Here is a 25,828-nt window from a genome sequence, read left to right as displayed (position 1 = left end):
ACTGACTTGCCTTGTAAATAAAAAATAGTGACTGGAAAATGGTACAGTGAATGGGTGCTGTAAGTCAATAGGGCTAGCTAGATAGCCACAAAGAATTAGTAGCTACCCATGGGAAATGTACATTGCATAACATTGGTTTTAGGTCAGTTTTGCCTGTTTAACTAACTGAACTAACTGGTTACCTAGATTATTACGATTCACATATCTCGCTGATAATTATGAAGTGAAATGTTTGCTTTGAGCATATCTTGTTTCGTCTATTGTTGCCATTATCCTGGCTGGAAGAAGGTTCAGTGAATGGGAAGGTGAAGCGTGAGGTAATAAAATAGGTGTGCCAGTGCTTCTCAAATGTATTGTTTTATGCATTCTCCACACTCTTGTCCTCACAAGAACGTACTCAAGAGAACGTGGTTGGAGAATGCACTCGGAGCATGACAGTGTGGAGCACGGTAGTATGCATATTGAGAATCACCCTCAGTTTATCATATATCCTGATGCCTAGTCACCTTACCCCTATACATATCTACCTCTGTCACTCCAGTATCCTTGCACATTGTAAATATGGTGTTGGAACTGACCCTGTATATAGCTTACTTACTTCACCTGTTATTCTTATTTCTTATTTTAATTTCTTGTGTCTTTTTGTTCTACCTTATGTTAGTGCTACATTGATGTTGATTACTGCACTGCTGGGTTTAGAGCTTGCAAAGAAGGCATTTCACTGTACTTGTGCACGTGCCATTAAAACTTGAAGCTTGCAACTATTCATGCACTTCCTCAAGGACTAAACAATTAGAACAAGACCGTACATGGACCGTAACCTGTAACGTTGTGAACCATGTTGAGTTGGTGTATTTGTATGGCTTCTATGGAAGATTATACTTCAGGATGACCAGGGCTTTCTGTGGTTTTCAAGGTTACCTTTGTGGATCCTACAAAAACTGCAGGAGCTTTTTGCAAACATCTTCTCACCTCAAACAATCATACTATGCATCCATACCTGATACATGAAATCAACATTACTGCCCATATTTTGCAATTGTAATACAAGTAACTTTTCTGTGAAAGAAAATAGGAATAACAGTACAAGCCTAGGCCGATGTCTTAATATTCTTAGCAATAGGAGAAGAAAACGATCACAAATGACACCTTTTCTATTTGTGAGAGTTATTCACATCAATAATAAAGAGCAAGCAAATATGACATGAAGCCCAAGTGCAGGATGTTGGTTAAGCAGTAAGCAACTTGAAGAAGAAACCAAGATGATAGAGAGACAAGATAGTACCGGCATCAGCTATGTACCGGAAAACTCTCTATTCAAACCAGTAACCTACATCAAGAAAACTTGCATTGTGCAATAAAATACACAAAAAGAAAAACAGAAAACATTTCTGACCTGTTTTTAACCAAATTTTCCTACAGGGTATAAAGGAAATGTACCAAATATACACTACATGGCCAAAAGTATGTGGACAGCTGCTTGTCGAACATCTCATTCCAAAATCATGGGCATTAATATGGAGTTGCTCCACCCTTTCCTGCTATAACAGCCTCCACTCTTCTGGGAATGCTTTCCACTAGATGTTGGAACATTGCTGCAGGGAAGATTCATACCAAAGTTGTTCGATGGGGTTGAGGTCAGGGCTCCACACCGATCTCAACAAACCATTTCTGTAAGGATCTTGCTTTTTACACGGGGGAATTGTCATGCTGAAACAGGAAAGGGCCTTCCCCAAACTTTCCCCAAAGTTGGAAGCACAGAATTGTCTAGAATGTCATTGTATGTTTCACTGGAACTAAGGGTCCTAGCCCAAACCATGAAAAACAGCCCCAGACCATTATTCCTCCGCCACCAAAATTTACAGTTGGCACTATGCATTGGGGCAGGTATCGTTCTCCTGGCATCTGCTTAACCCAGATTCGTCCGTCGGACTGCCAGATGATGGAGCGTGATTCTTTTCACTCCAGAGAATGTGTTTCCACTGCTCCAGAGTCCAATAAAGGGGCGGCAGGGTAGCCTAGTGGTTAGAGCGTGGGACTAGTAACTGAAAGGTTGCAAGATCGAATCCCCGAGCTGACAAGGTACAAATCTGTCGTTCTGCCCCTGAACGAGGCAGTTAACCATTGTAGGCTGTCATTGTAAATAAGTATTTGTTCTTAACTGACTTGCCTAGTTAAATAAAAATAGGCAAGCTTTACACCACTCCAACTGACACTTGGCATTGCACATGTTGATCTTAGGCTTGTGTGCGGCTGGAAACCCATTTCATGAAGCTCTCGACGAACAGCTCTTGTGCTGATGTTGCTTCCAGAGGTAGTTTGGAACTCGGTAAACATGTGTTTCCTAAGACAAATCCTTAGACATGCTCTCTGTACTCCTATTTGGGACAGTAAGCATAATGCAACAATGATAATGTATAGACAAAGTAATAGACAATGTAATAACAACCAGTTAGTATTTTTATGACCTGCACAGAGGAATAAGAGCATTCAGCATGAGTAGATTTTGGGAAGGATAACTAGTATTGTATTGAAGGATGTGAAGGTCAACCAGCGCAATTTACTCTAATTATCAAAGGAACGTGGTAACCATGGGTTGGTTTATTCTCAAATACTGCATATTCTCAGGAGTATCTATTTGAGTAGGTTATCCCAACTCACCTGATGTAATTAAGATGATTTAAAATAAACACAAATAGCAGTGTTATTCTGAATGACTGTTCCTCAAAAGGTTCTATAGCTGCACCATCGAGAGCATCCGGACTGGTTGCTTCACTGCCTGGTATGGCAACTGCTTGGCCTCCGACCACAAGGCACTACAGAGGGTAGTGCGTACGGCCCTGTACATCACTGGGGCCAAGCTTCCTGCCATCCAGGACCTCTATACCAGGCGGTGTCAGAAGAAGGCCCTAAAAATTGTCAAAGACTCCAGCCACCCTAGTCATAGACTGTTCTCTCTGCTACCGCACAGCAAGCGGTACCGGAGCGCCATGTCTAGGTCCAAGAGGCTTCTAAATAGCTTCTACCCCCAAGCCATAAGACTCCTGAACATCTAATGAAATGGCTACCCAGACTACTTGCATTTCCCCCCTCTTTTATGCTGCTGCTACTCTCTGTTATTATCTATACATACGTCACTTTAATAACTCTACCTACATGTATATATTACCTCAATTACCTCTACTAACCAGTGCCCCTGCACATTGACTCTGTACTTGTACTCCCTGTATATAGCCTCGCTATTGTTATTTTACTGCTGCTCTTTAATTATTTGTTACTTTATTTATTTTTTAAAGGTATTTTTCTTAAAACTGCATTGTGGGTTAAGGGCTCTGAAATAAGCATTTCACTGTAAGGTCTACTACACCTGTTGTATTCGGTGCATGTGACAAATACCATTTATTTGATTTCATATTTCTGACTTAATGCAATGGACAAAGTGGGTCATCAACAAATGCCGTGATGAACACATAGCAAAGGAAGGAATACAAGTTGGCAACATCCATTGGGAGCATATGATCATGGTCTTCACAACCAAGTTATTGCAAGCTTCTTGACTGGTTGAATATAAACCTCCACCATTTAAAATAGAAATCAATAGAAACCAATCAACAAAAATCTATATAGCCTACCCTACATGATACTCTTAGAAAAATGTGTTCCAAAAGGGTTCTTTTGAGTTCCATGTAAAACCTTCTGTGGATAAATTCTCCCATGGGGACAGACGAAACACCCTTTTAGGTTCTAGATAGCACCTTTTTTTTCTAAGTGTACGAGCATTTGCTACATTGAATCCTTCATCATGATACCATGATGCCATATTTTAAGAATGAATGAGATAGCATGTTGACGGAGAGGGTTATCACTACTATATCACGGTAAACAAATTCACCAAGCCCCTGAATGCGACAAGGCACTCAAGAAGGTTGAATGTTTTTGCAGACACAGCACATAGATTTTATTTCTAATGAATAGGCCTACACATGACATAACGGCGTTCGAGGATCGAGGCCAGGATACTTGTAATTGGCCAATGCAATTTGTATGTTCTCATGGCAAAGGCAGTCTATAAAGATATTATGAAAAATAAGCTTTGTAACATCTCAGCTAGCTTACAGACATGAGAGCAAATGCGTTATCCATAAGAACACACTAATTAGATCCATTATGCCATGCAATAAAGATCAAATCAAAGTAATTCATTTCGCATTGGTATAGGTGCGATAACACAGAAACAGGATAGGAAGGACAAACGGTTCCTTACCGATTCGAAGGCGTCTAATTAACCGGACGAATGTACTCCATTGCAGTTGAAGATGAGACGCTTGATGTTTTTGTGACAATAATAACCTTATAGCCTACATAAATCCTGTGTGATATTCGAGCTGCCCCACTCGCTGTAGCTGCTGAGTTCGGGGTATGATGGCGTTGTCTTTGCAGGGCCACAATGAAACTAACGGGACCAGTGGAGTGATTGACAACACCACCAGCCAATAGAATGGGAGGATGCTACTAGTAGTGAGGAACAGGGGATCGTAAACAGGTTCCGTAGCCATAAAGTCAGTAGGCTAGGCATTTAGAAGATTATTGAGGTTGCGAGACTATTGCGTTAGAGGTATTTCCATGACACGAGATTCATTTTGGGTCTAGACTAGGTCAAGACATGGCTGCCCATAATGAATGTTCATCAATAGATGGAGGGATGAAGTAGGCCTACTTCACATGATAGGGATGGAAAAATGTGATGTTTTAATTGACAACTGCATCAGTTCTTTAGAAAAGTGTGTGCCCAATTAACATACATGCCTACACGAATACCAAATGTTAGATACTTCTATAGTTGAGACGATAGACTAATAGAAAAATAACTGCTCAATACACGGAAAATGTGTACATTGTATTGTGGGGCAAAGTTTTGTGAAGATCATCATCATCATCATCATCATCATCATCATCATCAGTGCGATTGAATCAAAGATTTTGGAATTCAATCAATGATTTCTCGCGTTGACACTGCGGTCTAATAATCATTGCGTTGGGGCGCCCTCTGCTGCCAACAACTACCAGTTCGTATTACTCAAACTGCTCCCAAGTTATCTCTCATTATACCTTCATAGAATTCAGGAAATTAGATCTGGATTATTGAAATACCAGTGAGATCAGATACGGAAATATAGTCACACTTATGAAACGTCTGTTTTTCAATTTGATGCCAATGTCAATGAAATAGGCACTATGGTCTCTACTCTAGAAACAGAGCTCTGGCAAGTAATTGCATAGTCCAAGTGGAATGAAAAAAGGGCTGTGCATACTCCTAATAATTTCACTTCACTGTAATTCCACACTGTAAATGTACCTTTAAAAAATGTCAAATGAGCCCAGGACACTGTTGATACATTCTCAGCATAGTACCAGAACAAATGTCAGTGCAGGCATGATATTCTAAGGAGATGTGTGCCTACAGCTGTACACTTGTTTCACACTAGCGTCTCTGTCATTTTTTTACAATGCATCTTTTCACATCTGGGCTGTACAATGACAGTAAGCCTAATGTACATTCCACATCATAGACAATGCCACCACAACTGTTAAATATTTAGTCAAAGCTTTCACAGACAAAATACAGTACAACAGCTCTCTCTGGCTGTAGTGTGGTGGGGGGATGGTCAGTGGGTATTTGCAGCTGTTCTTGGGATCCTCTGTTGTAGTCTAATTGAAATACCAGTTGTTGCTAATGTCCCCTGGGCAGCGACTCATTGACAGCCATATGTGTCAGATACTCAGTCAGTCAGACAGCACCAACCTGCAGTTGATCCCCCAAAACAAGTCTATTAACACTGGCATCTTATCAGCCCCTGTGCTGCCCCTCAACATTGACTATAGGCCTTTTTGAAATGACACACAGCATAGCAAACATTGTTTAAGCAGAACTATATTGTACAAATGAAATGTGTTAGTATATATATATTTTTTTTATCACATCATGGATAACTTCCCAATTTTACTTTGATTTTGTAAATTTGTAATACATTTGTATAAAAGTATTGATTCTACAGAATCAGGAAATGCATATGTTGTAACACAATCTCTGTGGTCATCATGCTTGTGCCCCATTACAGTACCGTATATACAGCAGCTGATGTCAGACAAGAAGCAAGTACCACTTTCATCCAGAGAGTGGCAGTGATCACTAACACAACACATCGGACTCCTGTTGACTACTGTTACTAAACATATAGGCCTATTACAGTCGTTTGGTTACATGACTGTAAGGCAAACCCTGTCTCCTAAGCCTTACAATGACAGGGGAACAATTGATGCCTGTCAAATCATCCACTGCCATAAAAATAATAAGATCCACCCAAAGTACCACAGAGAGAGCATGTCATCACAACAGTATTCTATTCTTCTCCACCCGATGTGAAAGATCTCAAACTCGGATCAGTCTCTCTGGTGTTACTGCTGTGGTTCAATTCAGCAATAAGGCACGAGGGGGTGTGGCATATGGCCAATATTTCACGGCTAAGGGCTGTTCATACGCACGATGCAACGAGGAGTGCCTGGATACAGCCCTTAGTCGTGATATATTGGCCATATATCACAAACCCCCAAGGTACCTTATTGCTAGTATAAACTGTTTACCAACGTAATTAGAGCAGTAAAAATGTTTTGTCATACCCGTGGTATAAGGTCTAATATACCACGGCTGTCAGACAATCAGCATTCAGGGCTCGAACCACCCAGTTTATAATGTACTTTATATACTGACTGTAAGCACTCAGAATGAAAACCTTCAGCTGAAATGTTAATAATGTAATGTAGAATGTAAACTTCATGTTTGAAGAGAGGGCTTCCTAACTTGGAGTAACACTGTCATAACTGTTTTTGATTCAGTCCATCCATCTTTGTCTTGTATAAGGGCATCCTTGTCTTGAATAAGGGCATCTCTGTCTTGTGTAAGGGCTGATTACAGATACCACAGCTCATCTGCTGACCCTATAGAGACCTTTAACTGGGTCATCTTTGAGCCGACACTGGCTGTTCCCGGGGGTCAGTGTGCTTCTAACAGCTTAGCTTCCTCCAGTGTCTGACTGCCCCATACTGGGCTTGAACCAGTGATCCTCTGCTTCGCAACACACGTCACCATCCTCCTTGACAACGTTCCACCCAAAATGATCTTCTTCTATAGCTCCCATCCTTGACATTTCAAGTTTGCTGTGGAGTGAACAGTATGTTCTTAACTCCGTTACATGGGCTCCGTTACATGGGCTCCGTTACATGGGCTCCGTTACATGGGCTCCGTTACATGGGGACCAGCAGATGGCTAGTATTTCAGCATGATTTTCTAACAAGCATTATGTGGAGCAGTTGTCCTATAGCCTGCTGTTCTAGAGAGTGCACACTTTTAAAAAACTCATCATGATCACAGACCAACATCAACTTCAAACACATTCACTTCTAAATTTAGAGTTAGGAATGTCTAATACAGAATCCATCAAGTAAACAAAATTCTATCTTCAAATAGAAAAAAATATTTAGCTATTCATCTTGCATACGTGTGATAGTTTGCATAAGTTGTCATCTATGCTCGTTCACAGTGTGGTCACTTTATACAAAATCACAATGCATGATGACGGCATTCGTTGGCTGAAACTGAGCTAACATCTTAAGGTGAACCTGTTAGGTATGAACAGTACTGTAGGGGTGCCTAGTCAGACAAGACAGACATTCAGGAAGACTTACTAGATAACAGACAGGGACAGGATGGGAGTGAGTTCCAGTCCAGGAAGAGGGATGCACCATCAAAGAAATGTGGACAAAAAGAGCACAAGGCTATTGGCACCAAACAATGGTGTGTCCTTGACAGTATTTACAGAATCTGATAAATGGATATTTGATGCATAAATAAACTGTTACTAATGTACTTCATCATCAATCTAAATGTGAACTGATAGTCACTATAAAACATCAATATATAGTACATCTTTTCAAAACAAAAGAAAATAGTTTAAATATAAAATAAAACGGTATAAAATGTCAGTTCAGTGACATCAATGTCTTATGTACAAAATAGGAAATAGCTTTACAAGCTACACATTTGTTCAAACACTCTTAGCAGATATCTTACAACGCACAGTTGAGTTCCTTGGAGGAATGGTATTAGAAGTTCTCCAGATGACACGACCACAGGTCTCAAAGTATCAGTGGACTGGTGCCTTGTCCCACTCCTGGTTCTTCAGATGATGATGTCTGGGTTCCTTGTTGGACATTCCTCATAGAGGGCTGGCTTCATGTTCCCTTCCTCTGATTCCTCACTAGACGAGACAAGCGGATATCCTTGGATTACTATTAACATTACATGAACCTACAGGTAACCCCAGTTCAGCACTGTAATAACAGTTATAGTACAATCAGACAGGTTGAAATGGCTGTTAACCCAAGCTAAGATGTTCACTCCTGGTTTCAAATGAAATACTATGTAATATAATCTTCTCACTGTTTTCCCCTTCAATAGATAGAGATGTGATTCAGACCTGATGCTGGATCCCTCCACATCCTCAATGGTGTCAGCCAGGGGCTGGTGGGCTGTCTCAGGCAGCAGCAGGGTGAGGGCTGCACCTAGCAGAGTACACAGGCCAAACAGCACCATGGGAGCATTCTTACTGACACCCCTTAGCAGGTAGATGATGGGAGCCAGGACTCCCCCTGCCCTGGCACACATGGAGCTCATACCAATTCCACTCTGCCTGTGGAGCACAGAGGAGACGTGTTCAGCCAAAATAACTCCACATTGTCGCAGCACTGTAATTAAGAATGTGCATTAAGACCCGTTCCGCCACATCTCCAAACAATTAACAACAGCTGCTCAGCTAGTCTGCTGCCTCTCTTCTTATTGTGGTTGTTTGGGTCAGAGAAATGTACACTAGGCAAATCATGGGAAACATCAGAATCTGATTTAAATGTTATGAATAGTTTGAATGGTTAGACACCGGGCAGGACACTTCCTGAAAGTGAGATATACACTACCGTTCAAAAGTTTGGATAGAAATGTCCTTGTTTTTGAAAGAAAAGCACATTTCTTGTCCATTAAAATAACATAAAATTGATCAGAAATGCAATGTAGACATAGTTAATGTTGTAAATTACTATTGTAGCTGGAAATGGCAGATTTTTTATGGAATACAGTAGGCGTACAGAGGCCCATTATCAGCAACCATCACTCCTGTGTTCCAATGGCACGTTGTGTTAGCTAATTCAAGTTTATCATTTTAAAAGACTAATTGATCATTAGAAAACTCTTTTGCAATTACTGTGTTCACTAAAGCTCTCCTCAGCGCGACTGGATTTCTGTTTTTGCTACTGAACTGTTTTCAGGCGAACCATGAAGTTAATACTGCAGAACATAGTATTTCAGCTCCTGTCGATAGTGTTGAGTACCGACCAAATTAATTTTCTACCCGTCAGTCTCTAGCTCTCGAGATTTGGTTAGCTATCGCTGCAAGGCTTTAGCTAACTTGGCTAACTAGCTGCAAGTCTAGCCAACCATGCTTAACAAAGGACTAACACAGATACTTCCCGATGAGCCCTGGCAACTACGCAGTGATCTTTTGACCCAGACGCACAGAGTAAAACCATGGCCCTCTGAACATGGCCTGTGAGGAGGAGAATCTGAATGTGACTTGCCTCTTGGAGTCTTCTAGACTACCCAGGAGCCCCTTCTACACGCTCACTGTATGAAACAATGGCGCGTTATCGTTCTTATGACATACCTTCTCAGCCCTCAACAACAAAATTAAGGTCACAGAGATATTGACAGAGTCAGTTGGAGGATTAACTCCAAGGATGGTTAGACTCATGTTGTGATCTAATGCTCTATTCCTGAATGATCCTGATGGAAACCTGCCCAGACATCAGCAGTCCACATTAGTCAGCAGAACACACCAAAGGTGTGTCCCAAATGGCACCCCATTACCTATGTAAAGGAATACTTTTTTTTAGGGCCCATAGGGCTCTTGTTAAAACTAGTGCACTATATAGGGAATAGGGTGCCATTTGAGTCAGACGCTCACCTTATGACAGTAGGGAAGACCTCTGCTGAGTAGACGTAGACGATGGATAAGGAGGCGGTGATCCCAAACTTCCCCACCATAGCCAGGACAGTTCTAATAATGGAGAGATCTGTGTGTATGTGTGTGTGTGTTGGGGGGGGGGATAGGTGATGGGGTGAATGGGGGGAGAAATATGATGGGGTTAGAGATTAAACGGGGGGGGGGGGGGAGAAGTGATGGTGGAGAGATTAAACGGGTAAATAGCTAGGCTATTTGTGTATAGCATCTGTATAGCATCTGAAGCTCTAGGTTACATTACTGTGAATCACTCTCCAGCATTCCTACTGGAGACCGTAACCACCTAAGGTAGTGTAGATCCTAATGGAGACTGTAACCACCTAAGGTAGTGTAGCTCCTACTGGAGAACGTAACCACCTAAGGTAGTGTAGATCCTAATGGAGACCGTAACCACCTAAGGTAGTGTAGATCCTACTGGAGACCGTAACCTCCTAAAGTAGTTTAGATCCTACTGGAGACCGTAACCTCCTAAAGTAGTGTAGATCCTACTGGAGACCGTAATCTCCAAGGTAGTGTAGATCCTACTGGAGACCGTAACCTCCTAAAGTAGTGTAGATCCTACTGGAGACCGTAACCTCCAAGGTAGTGTAGATCCTACTGGAGACCGTAACCACCTAAGGTAGTGTCTTCAAGTGTACGGCTGACATGACTTCCATGAGGGCCCCGGTGGGAGTTAATAACAACTTTACACCCAGGAGGTTAAGTCAGTAACAAACTCTGGTTATTACAAAAGGAGCTAGTTATATAACATTTAAATGTGGCTTGCATAAGTTTTTCAGTTTCGAACATAAGCCAAGTTCCAAGCCACAAAGACTTTCCATTGACTACTAGCTAAGTACTCATAAACAAGGCTATAAAACTACACAACTATGACATCATTCAAGGACTGCCATGGTTTAATTACACTGGTAAACAACTTAATTCAAGTCAACTGAAGTCTTTTCAGGGCCAGGAGGATACTGTAACTCGTCATGTAGCTCAGGATGTGTTTAAACGTCTTAAAGCCGTATTGACACCCAGCAGAGTTTTCTATGGAATGGTCCATACCATCAGGAATGAAGATGGTTAGCAGGCAGGCCAGGCCTCCCACAGCGAGGAAGGCTAGCTGGGATATCCTCCTGGAGCGGTTCAGGGTAAAGAGGGTGATGGTCCTGGCAGGCATCTCCACCAGGCCAAAGATCAGCTGGGTCAGGTAGATGTTCATCCCAAAGTCAGAGATGTTCAGGGACAGGCCATAGTAGACCAGCACGTTGACAAACCTGGACAGACACAGAGATGGAATGGTGGAGGAAACACTGGTGAGGAAAGGGAAAGATTAATAACATCGCTGTCACTGCAGTGAAACAAGGACTCCTTTCTTCTGCTGGTTTGACTTAAGCCTATCATGCAAAGTGGAAAGATGTCTGGGAAGCAGAAATGTCTCTCTAGCCACAGACTGGATAAGTGAACCAAAATCAAGGTACTTTCTAACAGACTAATATTACAGTATATACCTCTTGTAAACTGTATTTGACACGGAATATAGTGCAACACTTTACAGTAGTGACATCTATTGACAATGTTTTCTACATTAACACTCACTTCTCAGTGCCTGGGAAGCTACGTAAAGTATTCCCATTCAAATAATAATCTTTCAGTGTTGCCTCAGTGAGTGATACACTGCAATTCAAATGGCTTACACAGCAAGCATAGTGACCTGAGGAGGCCTTAAGAAGCCTGTGCAGTGAACAGTTCTGAGAACTACATTGGCGTACCACATCAAGGGAATCAACCCATAATGAAAATAGTTAATAATGAATCATTACTGTGAATGATACATGAATGTTATGAATTTTTGGCAGAAACAGAAATCTCAATGAAACAGTAGCTGATACAGTAGATTTGATTAATTCTTGTTTGCCCCACAACAGGATGTGTCCTGACAAAGTTCTACTGCAAACATCACACGGAATACTGGGAATGACACTCACCACAGGTAAAATGACACTCACCACAGGTAAAACATGATACATGAATTCCTCCTCATTTTTGGCGTACGGACCAGGTCAATGACTGTGTCCTTTTTCCTCTCCTCCATCTTCACCATATCGTTGTACCCCTGAAAAATAACAAGAGCAGATGAGCCCTGAGCATTTCACCTGATGCTTCTCAGAAAAGGAATGACCTCATCAATGCAAAAAGCACACCAATGCAACTCATATAATTTCCATGTCCCGCATACCTACACAGCATAGAGGATAGCATGCAAAGCACTTTAATATGCTCAGGTTTTGGCGCTATTGCGCTCAACATTGCCTGTACATAGAAACGTTGTTTGGCAAGTGCTTTAATCAAGGCTGTTGGAATTTCATAATGATCAATGATAGCTTAATCTCGTCCACCTATTTCTCTCTATAGCAATTAGCCTTGGGACAAGGTTAATGATACTGTACTAGCTTCACAACAACAAAAAACACACCTGATCATCAATGTCCTCCTGAGTCCAGTTATATATATGTGTGTGTGTGTGTGTGTGTGGTGTGTGTGTGTGTGTGTGTGTGTGTGTGTGTGTGTGTGTGTGTGTGTGTGTGTGTGTGTGTGTGCACATGCGTAACCACACCTGATGTATCTCTATGTCCTCCTGCAGGGGTTTGCCGTTCATCAGAGCAGCTTTCCTGATCAGATCCATGGCCTCCTCGTTCCTCTGGTTGGCCATTAGCCACCGAGCCGACTTGGGTAGGACCCTAAGAATGTAGAGGAGAGGTGTTGACCCACACGCATAAACAACTACATATGACTCTCCGCATAAATTTGGCACCATGGGAACAAGAGATAATAACATGAAGATACATTTAGTCATGAGGCAGGATATAGGCCAATACTACTGCTAAAATATTAGAAAAAGAAAATGAAATAATTTGGTACTATGCACACAATTTTGCAACTTAGATATACTTTAGGTATTCCCAAATGGCATTCAATGACCCATCTGGTTTTGATTATTGATGAAAAAAGAGAGTTCCTCTACATTCTCTTGAATTTCCCCTTCAGTGAGTTGTCTTGCTAGCCTGGAATCTAAACTGAATGATATTTTCCCTTCATGGAAGATATTGAAAGTGAGTGATATTCCGTTTGTATTTAAGGCTACAGGCGTGCTGCAGCTGGCCAGTGACTCACCAGATGTAGAAGATGAAGAGGAAGCCTGGTGCTGAGATGGCCAGTTGGAGCTTACGCCAGTCTCTGATGAGGTAGGCCAGGCCTGCCAGGGTGATGTAGCCGAACCCAAAGAAGTAGTCTGTGATGATCCCAGCTAGCATCCGGTGCTTTGATCCTGTCCACTCTGTGCCTGGGGGCAACAACAGAACCGTATAGAGAGTAGAAAACTAACACCTTATCATCTGAATTCTTTCTTAGATCACAAGTCAAAATGTTATTAATATTTAATGTGTGTGTGTATGTGTGTGGTGTGTATGAGAGAGAGAGAGTGAGAGGGAGCGAGCGAGAGAGAGACTAACCTAAAACAAATGCGTTCATGATGACAGCTGAAATAGTTGTTCCAACCACAAAGCGCAGAAAGACGTAAATGTAGAAATTTGGGGCAAAAGCAGCACCAACCCCAAAGGTTGACTGGATAGTCAAACCAACCAGGATGATGTTCCTGCGTCCAAACCTGAAACAAGAAAGAGGTAGCAGCTACTCTTCCTGGGGTCCGGCAAAATTAAGGCAGTTATACAATTTTAAGAACATTACAATACATTCATTACAGAATTCACACTATGTGTGTTGAGAATGAATTAGACTTTTAGGGAGTGGGGGGTGCTGCAAATTAGATGCACTCTTTAAAATACCCCGTGTTAAAGGCTTCAAATGCTTTTGACCTTTGACGTTGGCCAACAAGAGTGCATTTCAAATGAAATCACTGCCACCTATAAATATCTGTACAGACATTTTGTCTGTGTACTTTCTATGAATAATCCTAGATACACAAATAAAATATACTAGCAAATGTACATAGAAATAAAAGCTGCAAAGTGTTCATTGAGATCAATTTTAGTTTTACTTCACCTAAACTGTGACTGACCTCTCTCTTTATATTTGTTTAGCATGACCTTTTATTCAAATCAAATCAAATCAAATCAAATGTATTTATATAGCCCTTCGTACATCAGCTGATATCTCAAAGTGCTGTACAGAAACCCAGCCTAAAACCCCAAACAGCAAGCAATGCAGGTGTAGAAGCATTAAGTTTGTGACCTTCCTACAATAGATGTTCCATGGATCCTCAGGCTCTTCAATTTATCTGAGCCAAGCTAATTATAAATTACATTAAAAATACATAAGTATCACTGGTGGAAGACGCATGGTTGTTTTACACTTACTTATCAGCTAAGGAACCAAACAGCACGGCGCCGACCAGAAGACCAAACATGTAGATTGAGGAACCAATGTTGTTCAGATTGGCATTATCACACACCAGATCCCACTGTCAAGGACAGAGGGTTCAAATGAGATGAAATGCTACATCATATTAACAAGCCTATCTGTATTTTCACCTACATTCTTTACAAACCATGTACTAGGTATAACATTTCAGATTTCAAATGATACTATATCCCTTTTTACCAGGCTTTTGTCCTTGATTGACTATACATAGCCTATTACACTGTGAAGGTTCACACTCGCACAACACGGTAACTGTATTTTGACTGTGGTGTCCTACTCCTTTGCCCCTGAGCAATAGAAGCCTTTGAGCACCTTGCTTCTCAACATATTCTAATAGAAGCCTGTGAGCACCTTGCCATTCAACAGATTCCAATAGAAGCCTGTGAGCACCTTGCTTCTCAACAGATTCCAATAGTAGCCTGTGAGCACCTTGCCATTCAACAGATTCCAATAGAAGCCTGTGAGCACCGTGCCATTCAACATATTCTAATAGAAGCCTGTGAGCACCTTGCTTCTCAACAGATTCCAATAGTAGCCTGTGAGCACCTTGCCATTCAACAGATTCCAATAGAAGCCTGTGAGCACCGTGCCATTCAACAGATTCCAATAGAAGCCTGTGAGCACCGTGCCATTCAACAGATTCCAATAAAGCCTGTGAGCACCGTGCCATTCAACAGATTCCATCTAAACATCCTTCAGGGCACTGACATCAATCAGGGTGGAATGTGACAGAAAATATGAGTTATTATAGATCATACAGACAGCCTCCAACAGTGGGCCTCACAGTGAAGGTCTGATCCCAGTGTTTATAAATCATAACAGGTTCTGCTGGCTGGGACCATTCCACTACGGCTACTGTCGCTGTGTGAGGGTCTTTCACGTGGCACCACTACACTGTTACATAGTAGTGAAACATGCTCCTAGGGAAAAATTTGTTCGACATAACAAACTGCAGAGGCTTTATGTGAATTCATCTGAGAATGTGGGACAGAGGGTAATGATCATGTTTGAACCCGACAGACAGACAGACAGACAGACAGACAGACAGACAGACAGACAGACAGACAGACAGACAGACAGACAGACAGACAGACAGACAGACTGACTGACAGAGACAGACAGACAGACAGACAGTAAAATCACGTAGTTAAACGTAGTTCCAGAAAGAATACAACACACGGGGACACACCCCTGTAGTTCCAGAAAGAATACAACACACGGTGACACACCCATGTCCTGAAGTTTCAGTGCTGCTGAGTTGTCTTGTTTGTGGTCACACAGAGTTCGACATAACAAACGGCAGAGGCTTCATGTGAATTCATCTGAGAATGTGGGACAGAGTGTAATGTTTGAACCCGACAGACAGAGAGACAGACAGAGAGACAGAGAGACAGACTGACTGATTGACTGGCTGACAGAGAGACAGACAGAGACAGATAGACTGACAGAGAGATTGACAGAGAGACAGAGACAGACAGACAGAGACAGACAGACTGACAGAGAGACAGAGACAGACAGACAGACTGACAGACAGACAGACTGACAGAGAGACTGACAGAGAGACTGACAGACAGACTGACAGAGAGACGGACAGAGAGACAGACAGAGAGGTTGCCCTGTTTTACTGCACCACCACCTACTCACCTCGGTTGCCACAGTGCTGTGGAAGGTCTCTTTGCTGAATTCCCACCCCCCTTGACAAACCCCGGTGACGTGGTCATCGCTAAGGGCCAGGGCGGTGCTGTGATTCAACTGGGCTAGCGGGGTGCTAGGGACCCCCCCAGGGGCAGAGCAGGACAGGTCAGGGTCATCGTCTGGGCCCGTAACCAGGCTGAAGTTGAATGCGTCTGAGCTGGCGGGCAAGGCCCAGGTGGTGTTGTTGGAGCGACAGAGATGAGGGGGGACGGCCCCCGTGAAGACCGATATCAGCATGTGGAACGCCAGCAGGACCTGGGGGAGGCAAATCCACACATACAAGATCTTCTGGAACTTGCCAAAGCCACCGATATGAGAAAGAATCTCGTCAAAATTCATGCTTCTTTCCATAGCTGCTATTTCAATGCAGACGCTACACTAATGTATCATCAAAGATACAAGAGGTCTAACAGAACAGTGCTCTCTCAAGTTGCCAACAAATATTTTAAACTTCTGAATGGATTGAAAGTGGAGTGGACAGACGGCTGAGAGGCAGCTGACACCTCACAGAGCTCAGGATAAACTACACAGGCTGGTTTGTGTTATTCTCATTCAGATGAAGTCACACCTGTCTATGGTGTAGTGAACCCTGAGCGCAGGCAGGCTGCTGCCGCTGTCTGCAGTGTTGTGAACTTGAAGCACTGCATTTGTAGGGTAATATAACCATTCTGTACGGGGAGGGAGGGCCCTAGATCCTGGGGGTGGAGTCTCAGCTCAGAGGGAGGAACTGCTCTTCGTGCTGGCTGAGTGACTGCATTTGTTAAAATCTCTCTATACTGTATATCCTTTACTCCCCATCTTTCTGTTTTTTTGCATGGTGAGAGTCAGAAATGGTGGAATAAGTCATATTTGTGTGTGTGTACAGGTGTGTATGTGTGTTGTTGCAACAACGATGAAAGCCCCCTGGGACACTACAGTTGCAAAACAATATCAGTGGAAAACAAATACAGTTCTAAAGAAATGCAGATTCCATCTGGTATCCAATGATTCATGTTACATAGAGATGCCAACAGTGGAGAGCTGGCTAAACTGGTCAGACAAAAGCAACAGATTAATGCTAAAGAAGGGATTAAGGTTTGTCCCCCTGACACCAATGAAAGAGCTGCATTCTGACAACTCCATAATTATCCATCACCCTGGCTCCCGTTCCTCGGTCTTATCATTTTATCCTTTCCCCTGTTGTGGATTCCCATGTTTGAATACGGCGAGCGCTCTTTTCTCTTTGTGAGCTGCAGCCCATTGCTCTCAGCGGACATCCCAAATCACAACCATTCATCAAAATGGAACAGAACACCCAGGGGTAACCAGAGAGGGGCTGACATTCTGCATTCTTTTGAGAGGTGTGGGACTCCAGTTCCGGGTTCGCGTACTATGCAAGGACAATACACAAAACACAAATGCAAAACATCTACAGTATATGACCTCTCCTAAATGTCATTCATTCGTTTAATGTTGTCAACATTGCCCCTAGGAAAGGACATTAAAGTCGGATGTTCGAATGGCTGCAACTGACTATCATTATCATAATCCTCAGACTCACATGTGAAACTCAGCATGTGAAGTTTTCCTGTGTCTAAAGTGACATAAGCTGCATTTAGACCGAGAGACTAATCATGACATTTTTTCCACTAATTGGTCTTTTGAAAAATCACATCAGATCTTTTCAATTTCATTTAAATGACGTTAAAACAACATTGATTCAACCAGTGTGTGCCTAGTGGATATGCATTAGTTCCTGTAAATGGCTGTGTTGTAGTGAATAGGCAACATATGGTGCATTGCTTCTTTATCTGGAGAGGAGAACAGGAATCCAATTGTTTCTCCGTGATACGGGGGTGGAGTGTCATAAAAGCCAAATGCCTTCTTCATAAAGATGACCACAACCAAATAAGAAGTCAATCAATGACAAGGATAGCAAAATACTGAACAATAGCATTTACCCAAACATGCAGCAATTTCTAAGATTTGACTATCGATTTCACATGACTGGGAATACAAATATGCATCTGTTGGTCACAGATATCTCTGCATTTGCCACATGCAGCGCAACGCCGCCTTCGCATAGAGTTGATCAGGCTGTTGATTGTAGCCTGTGGAATGTTGTCCGACTCCTCTTCAATGGCTGCTCGAAGTTGCTGGATGTTGGCGGGAACAAGAACACGCTGTTGTACACGTCAATCCAGTGCTCAATGGGTGGCATGTCTGGTGAGTATACATGCCATGGAAGAACTGGGACATTTTCAGCTTTCAGGAACTGTGTACAGATTCTTGCGACATGGGACCTTCATTATCATGCTGAAACATGAGGTGATGGTGTCGGATGAATGGCACGACAATGGGCCTCAGGATCTCGTTGTGGTGTCTCTGTGCTTTCAAATTGCCATTGAATTCATCAGATGGCGCCAGAGAGATGGTGGATGTTTTACTTGCTCCTAACAGATTGTGTTTTTATGTTCGTTTTTTTTACGTTGTTTGTAACAAAAAAAATTACTTATTTTGTACATAACGCTGCTGATACTGTCTCTTATGACCGAATATAACTTCTGGATAGCGAACTGGCGTCGTGGTAAGACAAGCGGTGGCGGACTATGCATATATGTAAACAACAGCTGTTGCACGATATCTAAGGAAGTCTCAAGGTTTTGCTCGCCTGAGGTAGAGTATCTCATGATAAGCTGTTGACCACACTATCTACCTAGAGAGTTTGCATCTGTATTTTTCATAGCTGTCTACATACCACCACAGACCGATGCTGGCATTAAGACCGCACTCAATGAGCTGTATTCTGCCATAAGCAACCAGGAAAACGCTCATCCAGAGGCGGCGCTCCTAGTGACCGGGGACTTTATTGCAGGGAAACTTAAATCTGTTTTACGAAACTTCTACCAGCATGTTAAATGTGCAACCAGAGGGATAAAAACTACTAGCGGCGTGACCACCTTTACTCCACACACAGAGACGCATCTCCCTCAACCTCCATTTGGCAAATCTACCCTCCTGATTCCTGCTTACAAGCAAAACTTAAAGCAGGAAGCACCAGTGACACGATCAATAAAAAAGTGGTCAGATGAAGCAGATGCTAAGCTAAAGGACTGTTTTGCTAGCACAGACTGGAATATGTTCCCGGGGTGGCATTGAGGAGTACACCACATCTGTCATTGGCAACCAGACGCCATGGATTACAGGCAACATCCGCACTGAGCTAAAGGCTAGAGCTGCTGCTTTCAAGGAGCGGGACTGTAACCCGGAAGATCATAAGAAATCCCGCTATGCCCTCCGACGAACCATCAAACAGGCCAAGCGTCAATACAGGACTAAGATCGAATTGTACTACACCGGCTCCGACGCTCGTCGGATGTGGCAGGGCTTGCAAACCATTACAGACTACAAAGGGAAGCACAGCCGAGGGCTGCCTAGTGACTCGAGCCTACCAGATGAGCTATACTATTTCTACGCTTGCTTCGAGGCACATAACCCTGAAACATGCATTAGAGCACCAGCTGTTTTGGATGACTGTGTGATCACGCTCTCCATAGTCAATGTGAGTATGTCCTTTAAACAGGTAAACATTCACAAGACAGCAGGACCAGATGGATTACCAGGACGTGTACTCCCCTGAGCATGCGCTGACCAACTGGAAAGTGTCTTCACTGACATTTTCAACCTCTCCCTGTCTGAGTCTGTAAAAACATGTGTTAAGCAGACCACCATAGTCCATGTGCCCAGGAACACTAAGGTAACCTGCTGATAAGAGAATTTATATGTTTAAGGTAATGACTAAAGACTTCCACCCTGAAACGTAATTATAATGTAATTATTCGATTTTGTAACATGTATAATGAATAATTAAAGTGATAAACTTAAGTTCAATAAGGTTTGGTAGAGACAAGTAAGGGAGAGAAAAGTGTGTGTGTGTGTGTATGTGTGTGTGTGTGTGTCTAGGAAAATAAACTATGTATGACCTGACATGGTTAGAACTCTGAGAAACTTACGACAGGACAGGGAGTCCTGTCAAGGTTCCTCTAATCTCGAGAAGAGGGAACTGCCAGCTTGGAAGTGATAAACGAGTGGTGAGAACTATGGGGAAAGATTCATCCCACCTACTGTTTGTGTGTATGTATGTGCGAGTAGTAGGTAGGGAGGGAGTGAGTTATAAAATGGCATGTCTTTGTATTATGGACTTCAGAACGTTTTCTGAATAAACTTTACGGACCTTTTGAATGAGCTCTTTGCCTAATTATTATTAAACCCAGGGTCTCGGGGATTGGTCAAAGCTTAAGTAATTGTTAGTTATCATCATTGGGATTGAACATTCTCGTGACACCTGCCTAAATGACTAATGACCCATAGCACTCACGTCTGTAGCCATTAAGTGATTTGAAAGGCTGGTCATGGTTCACATCAACACCACATCAACACCATCATCACAGAAACCCTAGACCCACTCAAATTTGCATACCGGCCAAACAGATCCACAGATGATGCAATCTCTATTGCACTCCACAATGCCCTTTCCCACCTGGACAAAAGGAACACCTATGTGAGAATGCTATTCATTGACTACAGCTCAGTGTTCAACAGCATAGTGTCCTCAAAGCTCATCAATAAGCTAAGGACCCTGGGACTAAACACCTCACTGTGGAACTGGATCCTGGACTTCCTAACAGGCCGCCCCCAGGTGGTAAGGGTAGGTAAGGCCAGTAGGAGGCACTCTTTCCTCTGGTCTAAAACAACATGTCCCAATACCCCAGTGCAGTGATTGGGGACACTGTGTAGGGTGCTGTCTTTCGGATGGGACGTTAAATGGGTGTCCTGACTCTCTGAGGTCATTAAAGATCCCAAGGCACTTATTGTAAGAGTAGGGTTGTTAACTCCGGTGTCCTGGCTAAATTCCCAATCTGGCCCTCAAACCATCACGGTCACCTAATAATCCCCAGTTTACTTTCCCCTGTAACTATTCCCCAGGTTGTTGCTGTAAATGAGAACGTGTTCTCAGTCTACTTACCTCGTAAAATAAGTTTGCTGATTACACAACAGTGGTAGGCCTGGACAACAACGAGACAGTCTGTAGGCAGGAGGTCAGCGACCTGGCTGTGTGGTGCCACAACAACAACCTCTCCCTCAATGTGATCAAGATAAAGGAGATGATTGTGGACTACATGTAGAGGAGGACCAAGCATGCCTACATTCTCATTGATGGAGCTGTAGTGGATCAGGTTGAGAGCTTCAAGTTCCTTGGTGTCCACATCACCAACAAACAAACATGGTCCAAGCACACTAAGATAGTCGTGAAGAGGGCACAACAAAACCCATTCCCCCTCAGGAGACTGAAACGATTTGGCATGGGTCCTCAGATCCTCAAAATGTTCTACAGATGCACCATTGAGAGCATCCTGACTGGTTGCATCATTGCCTGCTATGGCAACTGCTTGGCCTCCGACTGCAAGGCACTACAGAGGATAGTGCGTACGGCCCAGTACATCACTGTCTCTGCCTGGCCGGTTCCCCTCTCTGCCTCTAACCCTATTACGGGGGCTGAGTCACTGGCTTACTGGTGTTCTTCCATGCCGTCCCTAGGAAGGGTACGTGGGTTGAGTCACTGACGTGATCTTCCTGTCCGTGTTGGCACCCTCCTCGGGTTTGTGCCGTGGGGGAGATCTTCGTGGGCTATACTCAGCCTTGTCTCATGGCAGTGAGTTGGTGGTTGAAGATATCCCTCTAGTGGTGTGGGGGCTGTGCTTTGGCAAAGTGGGTGGGGTTAAATCCTGCTTGTTTGGCCCTGTCCAGGGGTATCGTCGGACAGGGCCACAGTGTCTCCCGACCCCTCCGGTCTCAGCATCCAGTATTTATGCTGCAATAGTTTTTGTGTTGGGGGTTAGGGTCAGTCTGTTATATCTGGAGTATTTCTCCTGTCTTATCCAGTGTCCTGTGTGAATTTGAGTATGCTCCCTCTAATTTTCTCTCTCTCCTTTCTCTCTTTCTCTTGCTCCTTCGCTCCCTCTTTCTCGCTCTATCTCTTTTCTCTGAGGACCTGAGCCTCAGGACCATGCCTCAGGACTACCTGGCCTGATGACTCCTTGCTGTCCCCAGTCCACCTGGTCATGCTGCTACTCCAGTTTCAACTGTTCTGCCTGCAGCTATGGAACCCTGACCTATTCACTGGACGTGCTACCTTGTCCCGGACCTGCTATTTTGGACTCCCTCTCTACCGCACCTGCTGTCTCTAACTCTGAATGATCTGCTATGAAAAGCCAACTGACATTTACTTATGAGATGCTGACCTGTTGCACCCTCTACAACCACTGTGATTATTATTATCTGACCCTGCTGGTCATCTATGAACGTTTGAACATCTTGGCCACGGTCTGTTATAATCTCCACCCGGCACAGCCAGAAGAGGACTGGCCACCCCTCAGAGACTGATTCCTCTCTAGGTTTCTTCCTAGGTTTTGGCCTTTCTCGGGAGTTGTTCCTAGCCACCGTGCTTCTACATCTGCGTTGCTTGCTGTTTGGGTTTTAGGCTGGGTTTCTGTACAGCACTTTGTGACATGGACTGATATAAAAAAAACATTTGATTGATTGATCACCGGAGCCAAGCTTCCTGTCATCGAGGACCTCTATACCAGGCAGTGTCAGAGGAAGGCCCTAGAAATTGTCAAAGACTCCAGCCACCCTAGTCACAAACTGTTCTCTCTGCTACCGCACGGCAAGCGGTACTGGAGCTCCAAACCTACAGTGCCTTGCGAAAGTATTCGGCCCCCTTGAACTTTGCGACCTTTTGCCACATTTCAGGCTTCAAACATAAAGATATAAAACTGTATTTTTTTGTGAAGAATCAACAACAAGTGGGACACAATCATGAAGTGGAACAACATTTATATATATATTTCAAACTTTTTTAACAAATCAAAAACTGAAAAATTGGGCGTGCAAAATTATTCAGCCCCCTTAAGTTAATACTTTGTAGCACCACCTTTTGCTGCGATTACAGCTGTAAGTCGCTTGGGGTATGTCTCTATCAGTTTTGCACATCGAGAGACTGAAATGTTTTCCCATTCCTCCTTGCAAAACAGCTCGAGCTCAGTGAGGTTGGATGGAGAGCATTTGTGAACAGCAGTTTTCAGTTCTTTCCACAGATTCTCGATTGGATTCAGGTCTGGACTTTGACTTGGCCATTCTAACACCTGGATATGTTTATTTTTGAACCATTCCATTGTAGATTTTGCTTTATGTTTTGGATCATTGTCTTGTTGGAAGACAAATCTCCGTCCCAGTCTCAGGTCTTTTGCAGACTCCATCAGGTTTTCTTCCAGAATGGTCCTGTATTTGGCTCCATCCATCTTCCCATCAATTTTAACCATCTTCCCTGTCCCTGCTGAAGAAAAGCAGGCCCAAACTATGATGCTGCCACCACCATGTTTGACAGTGGGGATGGTATGTTCAGGGTGATGAGCTGTGTTGCTTTTATGCCAAACATAACGTTTTGCATTGTTGCCAAAATGTTCAATTTTGGTTTCATCTGACCAGAGCACCTTCTTCCACATGTTTGGTGTGTCTCCCAGGTGGCTTGTGGCAAACTTTAAACAACACTTTTTATGGATATCTTTAAGAAATGGCTTTCTTCTTGCCACTCTTCCATAAAGGCCAGATTTGTGCAATATACGACTGATTGTTGTCCTATGGACAGAGTCTCCCACCTCAGCTGTAGATCTCTGCAGTTCATCCAGAGTGATCATGGGCCTCGATCACGCTGCATCTCTGATCAGTCTTCTCCTTGTATGAGCTGAAGGTTTAGAGGGACGGCCAGGTCTTGGTAGATTTGCAGTGGTCTGATACTCCTTCCATTTCAATATTATCGCTTGCACAGTGCTCCTTGGGATGTTTAAAGCTTGGGAAATCTTTTTGTATCCAAATCCGGCTTTAAACTTCTTCACAACAGTATCTCGGACCTGCCTGGTGTCTTCCGTGTTCTTCATGATGCTCTCTGCGCTTTTAACGGACCTCTGAGACTATCACAGTGCAGGTGCATTTATAAGGAGACTTGATTACACACAGGTGGATTGTATTTATCATCATTAGTCATTTAGGTCAACATTGGATCATTCAGAGATCCTCACTGAACTTCTGGAGAGAGTTTGCTGCACTGAAAGTAAAGGGGCTGAATAATTTTGCACACCCAATTGTTCAGTTTTTGATTTGTTAAAAAAGTTTGAAATATCCAATAAATGTCGTTCCACTTCATGATTGTGTCCCACTTGTTGTTGATTCTGCACAAAAAAATACAGTTTTATATCTTTATGTTTGAAGCCTGAAATGTGGCAAAAGGTCGCAAAGTTCAAGGGGGCCGAATACTTTCGCAAGGCACTGTAGGTCCAAGAGGCTTCTTAAAACAGCTTCTACCCCCAAGCTATAAGACTCCTGAACATCTAATCAAATAGCTACCCAGACTTTTCGCATTGCCCCCCCCCTCTTTTACGCTGCTGTTACTCCTGTTATTATCTAAGCATCTACATGTACATATTACCTCAATTACCTTGACTAACCTGTGCCCCCGCACATTGACTCTGTATCGCTATATAGTCTCACTATTGTTATTTTACTGCTGCTCTTTAAATACTTGTTACTTTTATTTCTTATTCTTATTCATATTTTTATACTGCATTGTTGGTTAAGGGCTTGAAAGTAATCATTTCACTGTAAGGTCTACACCTTTTGTATTCGGCGCATGTGACTAATAATGTTTGATTTGATAAAATGCAATTGTGTTCATTGTTCTTAGCTTATGCGTGCCCATACCATAACCCCACCGCCACCATGTGGCAATCTGTTCACAACGTTGACATCAGCAAACCACTTGCCCACACGACTCCATACACGCTGTCTGCCATCTGCATCTGCCCGAGCTCATTTCTCCAGCGTGCCAGCGACCATTGAAGGTGAGCATTTTCCCACCCTATGACACTGAACTGCAGACCCTGGGGAGGACGACAAGCACCAGATGAGCTTTCCTGAGACTGTTTCTGACAGTTTGTGCAGAAATTCTTCGGTTGTGCAAACCCAGAGTTTCATCAGCTGTCAGGGTGGCTGGTCTCAGACGATTCTGCAGGTGACGAAGCCGGATGTGGAGGTCCTGGGCTGGCGTGGTTACACGTGGTCTGTGGTTGTGAGGCCGGTTTGACGTATTGTCAAATTCTCTAAAACGACATTTGAGGCAGCTTATGGTAGAGAAATTAACATTACATTCTCTGGCAACTGGTGTATATTCCTGCAGTCAAGCATGACAATTGCACGCTCCCTCAAAACTTGAGATAGCTGTGGCATTGTGTCACAAACTGCACATTTTAGAGTGGCCTGTGTTTTTTTACCTTTATTTAACCAGGCAAGTCAGTTAAGAACAAATTCTTATTTTCAATGACGGCCTTAGAACAGTGGGTTATCTGCCTGTTCTGGAGCAGAACAACAGATTTGTACCTTGTCAGCTCGGGGATTCGAACTTGCAACCTTTCGGTTACTAGTCCAATGCTCTAACCACTAGGCTACCCTGCCACCCAATAATTTTATTGATCATGCTGTTTAATCAGCTT

General features: G+C 43.2%; 2 protein-coding genes across 4 annotated transcripts in view; both read right to left on the bottom strand.

Moving 5' to 3' along the window:
• Window positions 1–4,456, bottom strand: part of LOC109900669 (tyrosine-protein kinase Fyn) — a 68,594-nt gene extending 64,138 nt beyond the window's left edge. For 2 of the 3 annotated variants that reach the window (XM_031837064.1, XM_020496399.2), the window contains exon 1: window positions 4,265–4,456. The gene's annotated coding sequence lies outside the window, so the exon portion shown is untranslated. The remainder of the gene's footprint in view (window positions 1–4,264) is intronic. The other variant, XM_020496398.2, reaches the window with a different exon arrangement.
• Window positions 4,457–4,876: 420 nt separating this feature from the next.
• LOC109900239 (solute carrier family 22 member 6-A) lies at window positions 4,877–16,863 on the bottom strand. The gene is made up of 10 exons (XM_020495929.2): window positions 16,194–16,863; window positions 14,486–14,589; window positions 13,622–13,776; window positions 13,284–13,452; window positions 12,727–12,850; window positions 12,119–12,225; window positions 11,175–11,386; window positions 10,071–10,179; window positions 8,535–8,747; window positions 4,877–8,315 (listed from the first exon to the last, which is right to left on the bottom strand). Exons 1-10 carry the CDS (start codon window positions 16,593–16,595, stop codon window positions 8,237–8,239), a joined length of 1,674 nt encoding a protein of 557 aa, XP_020351518.1. The 5' UTR covers window positions 16,596–16,863; the 3' UTR covers window positions 4,877–8,236.
• Between the last annotated feature and the right edge of the window lie 8,965 nt (window positions 16,864–25,828).

Source organism: Oncorhynchus kisutch, linkage group LG12, assembly GCF_002021735.2.
Source record: "Oncorhynchus kisutch isolate 150728-3 linkage group LG12, Okis_V2, whole genome shotgun sequence".
In the NCBI taxonomy this organism is placed as follows: Eukaryota; Metazoa; Chordata; class Actinopteri; order Salmoniformes; family Salmonidae; genus Oncorhynchus; species Oncorhynchus kisutch.
This window is presented reverse-complemented; position numbering and strand designations above follow the sequence as displayed.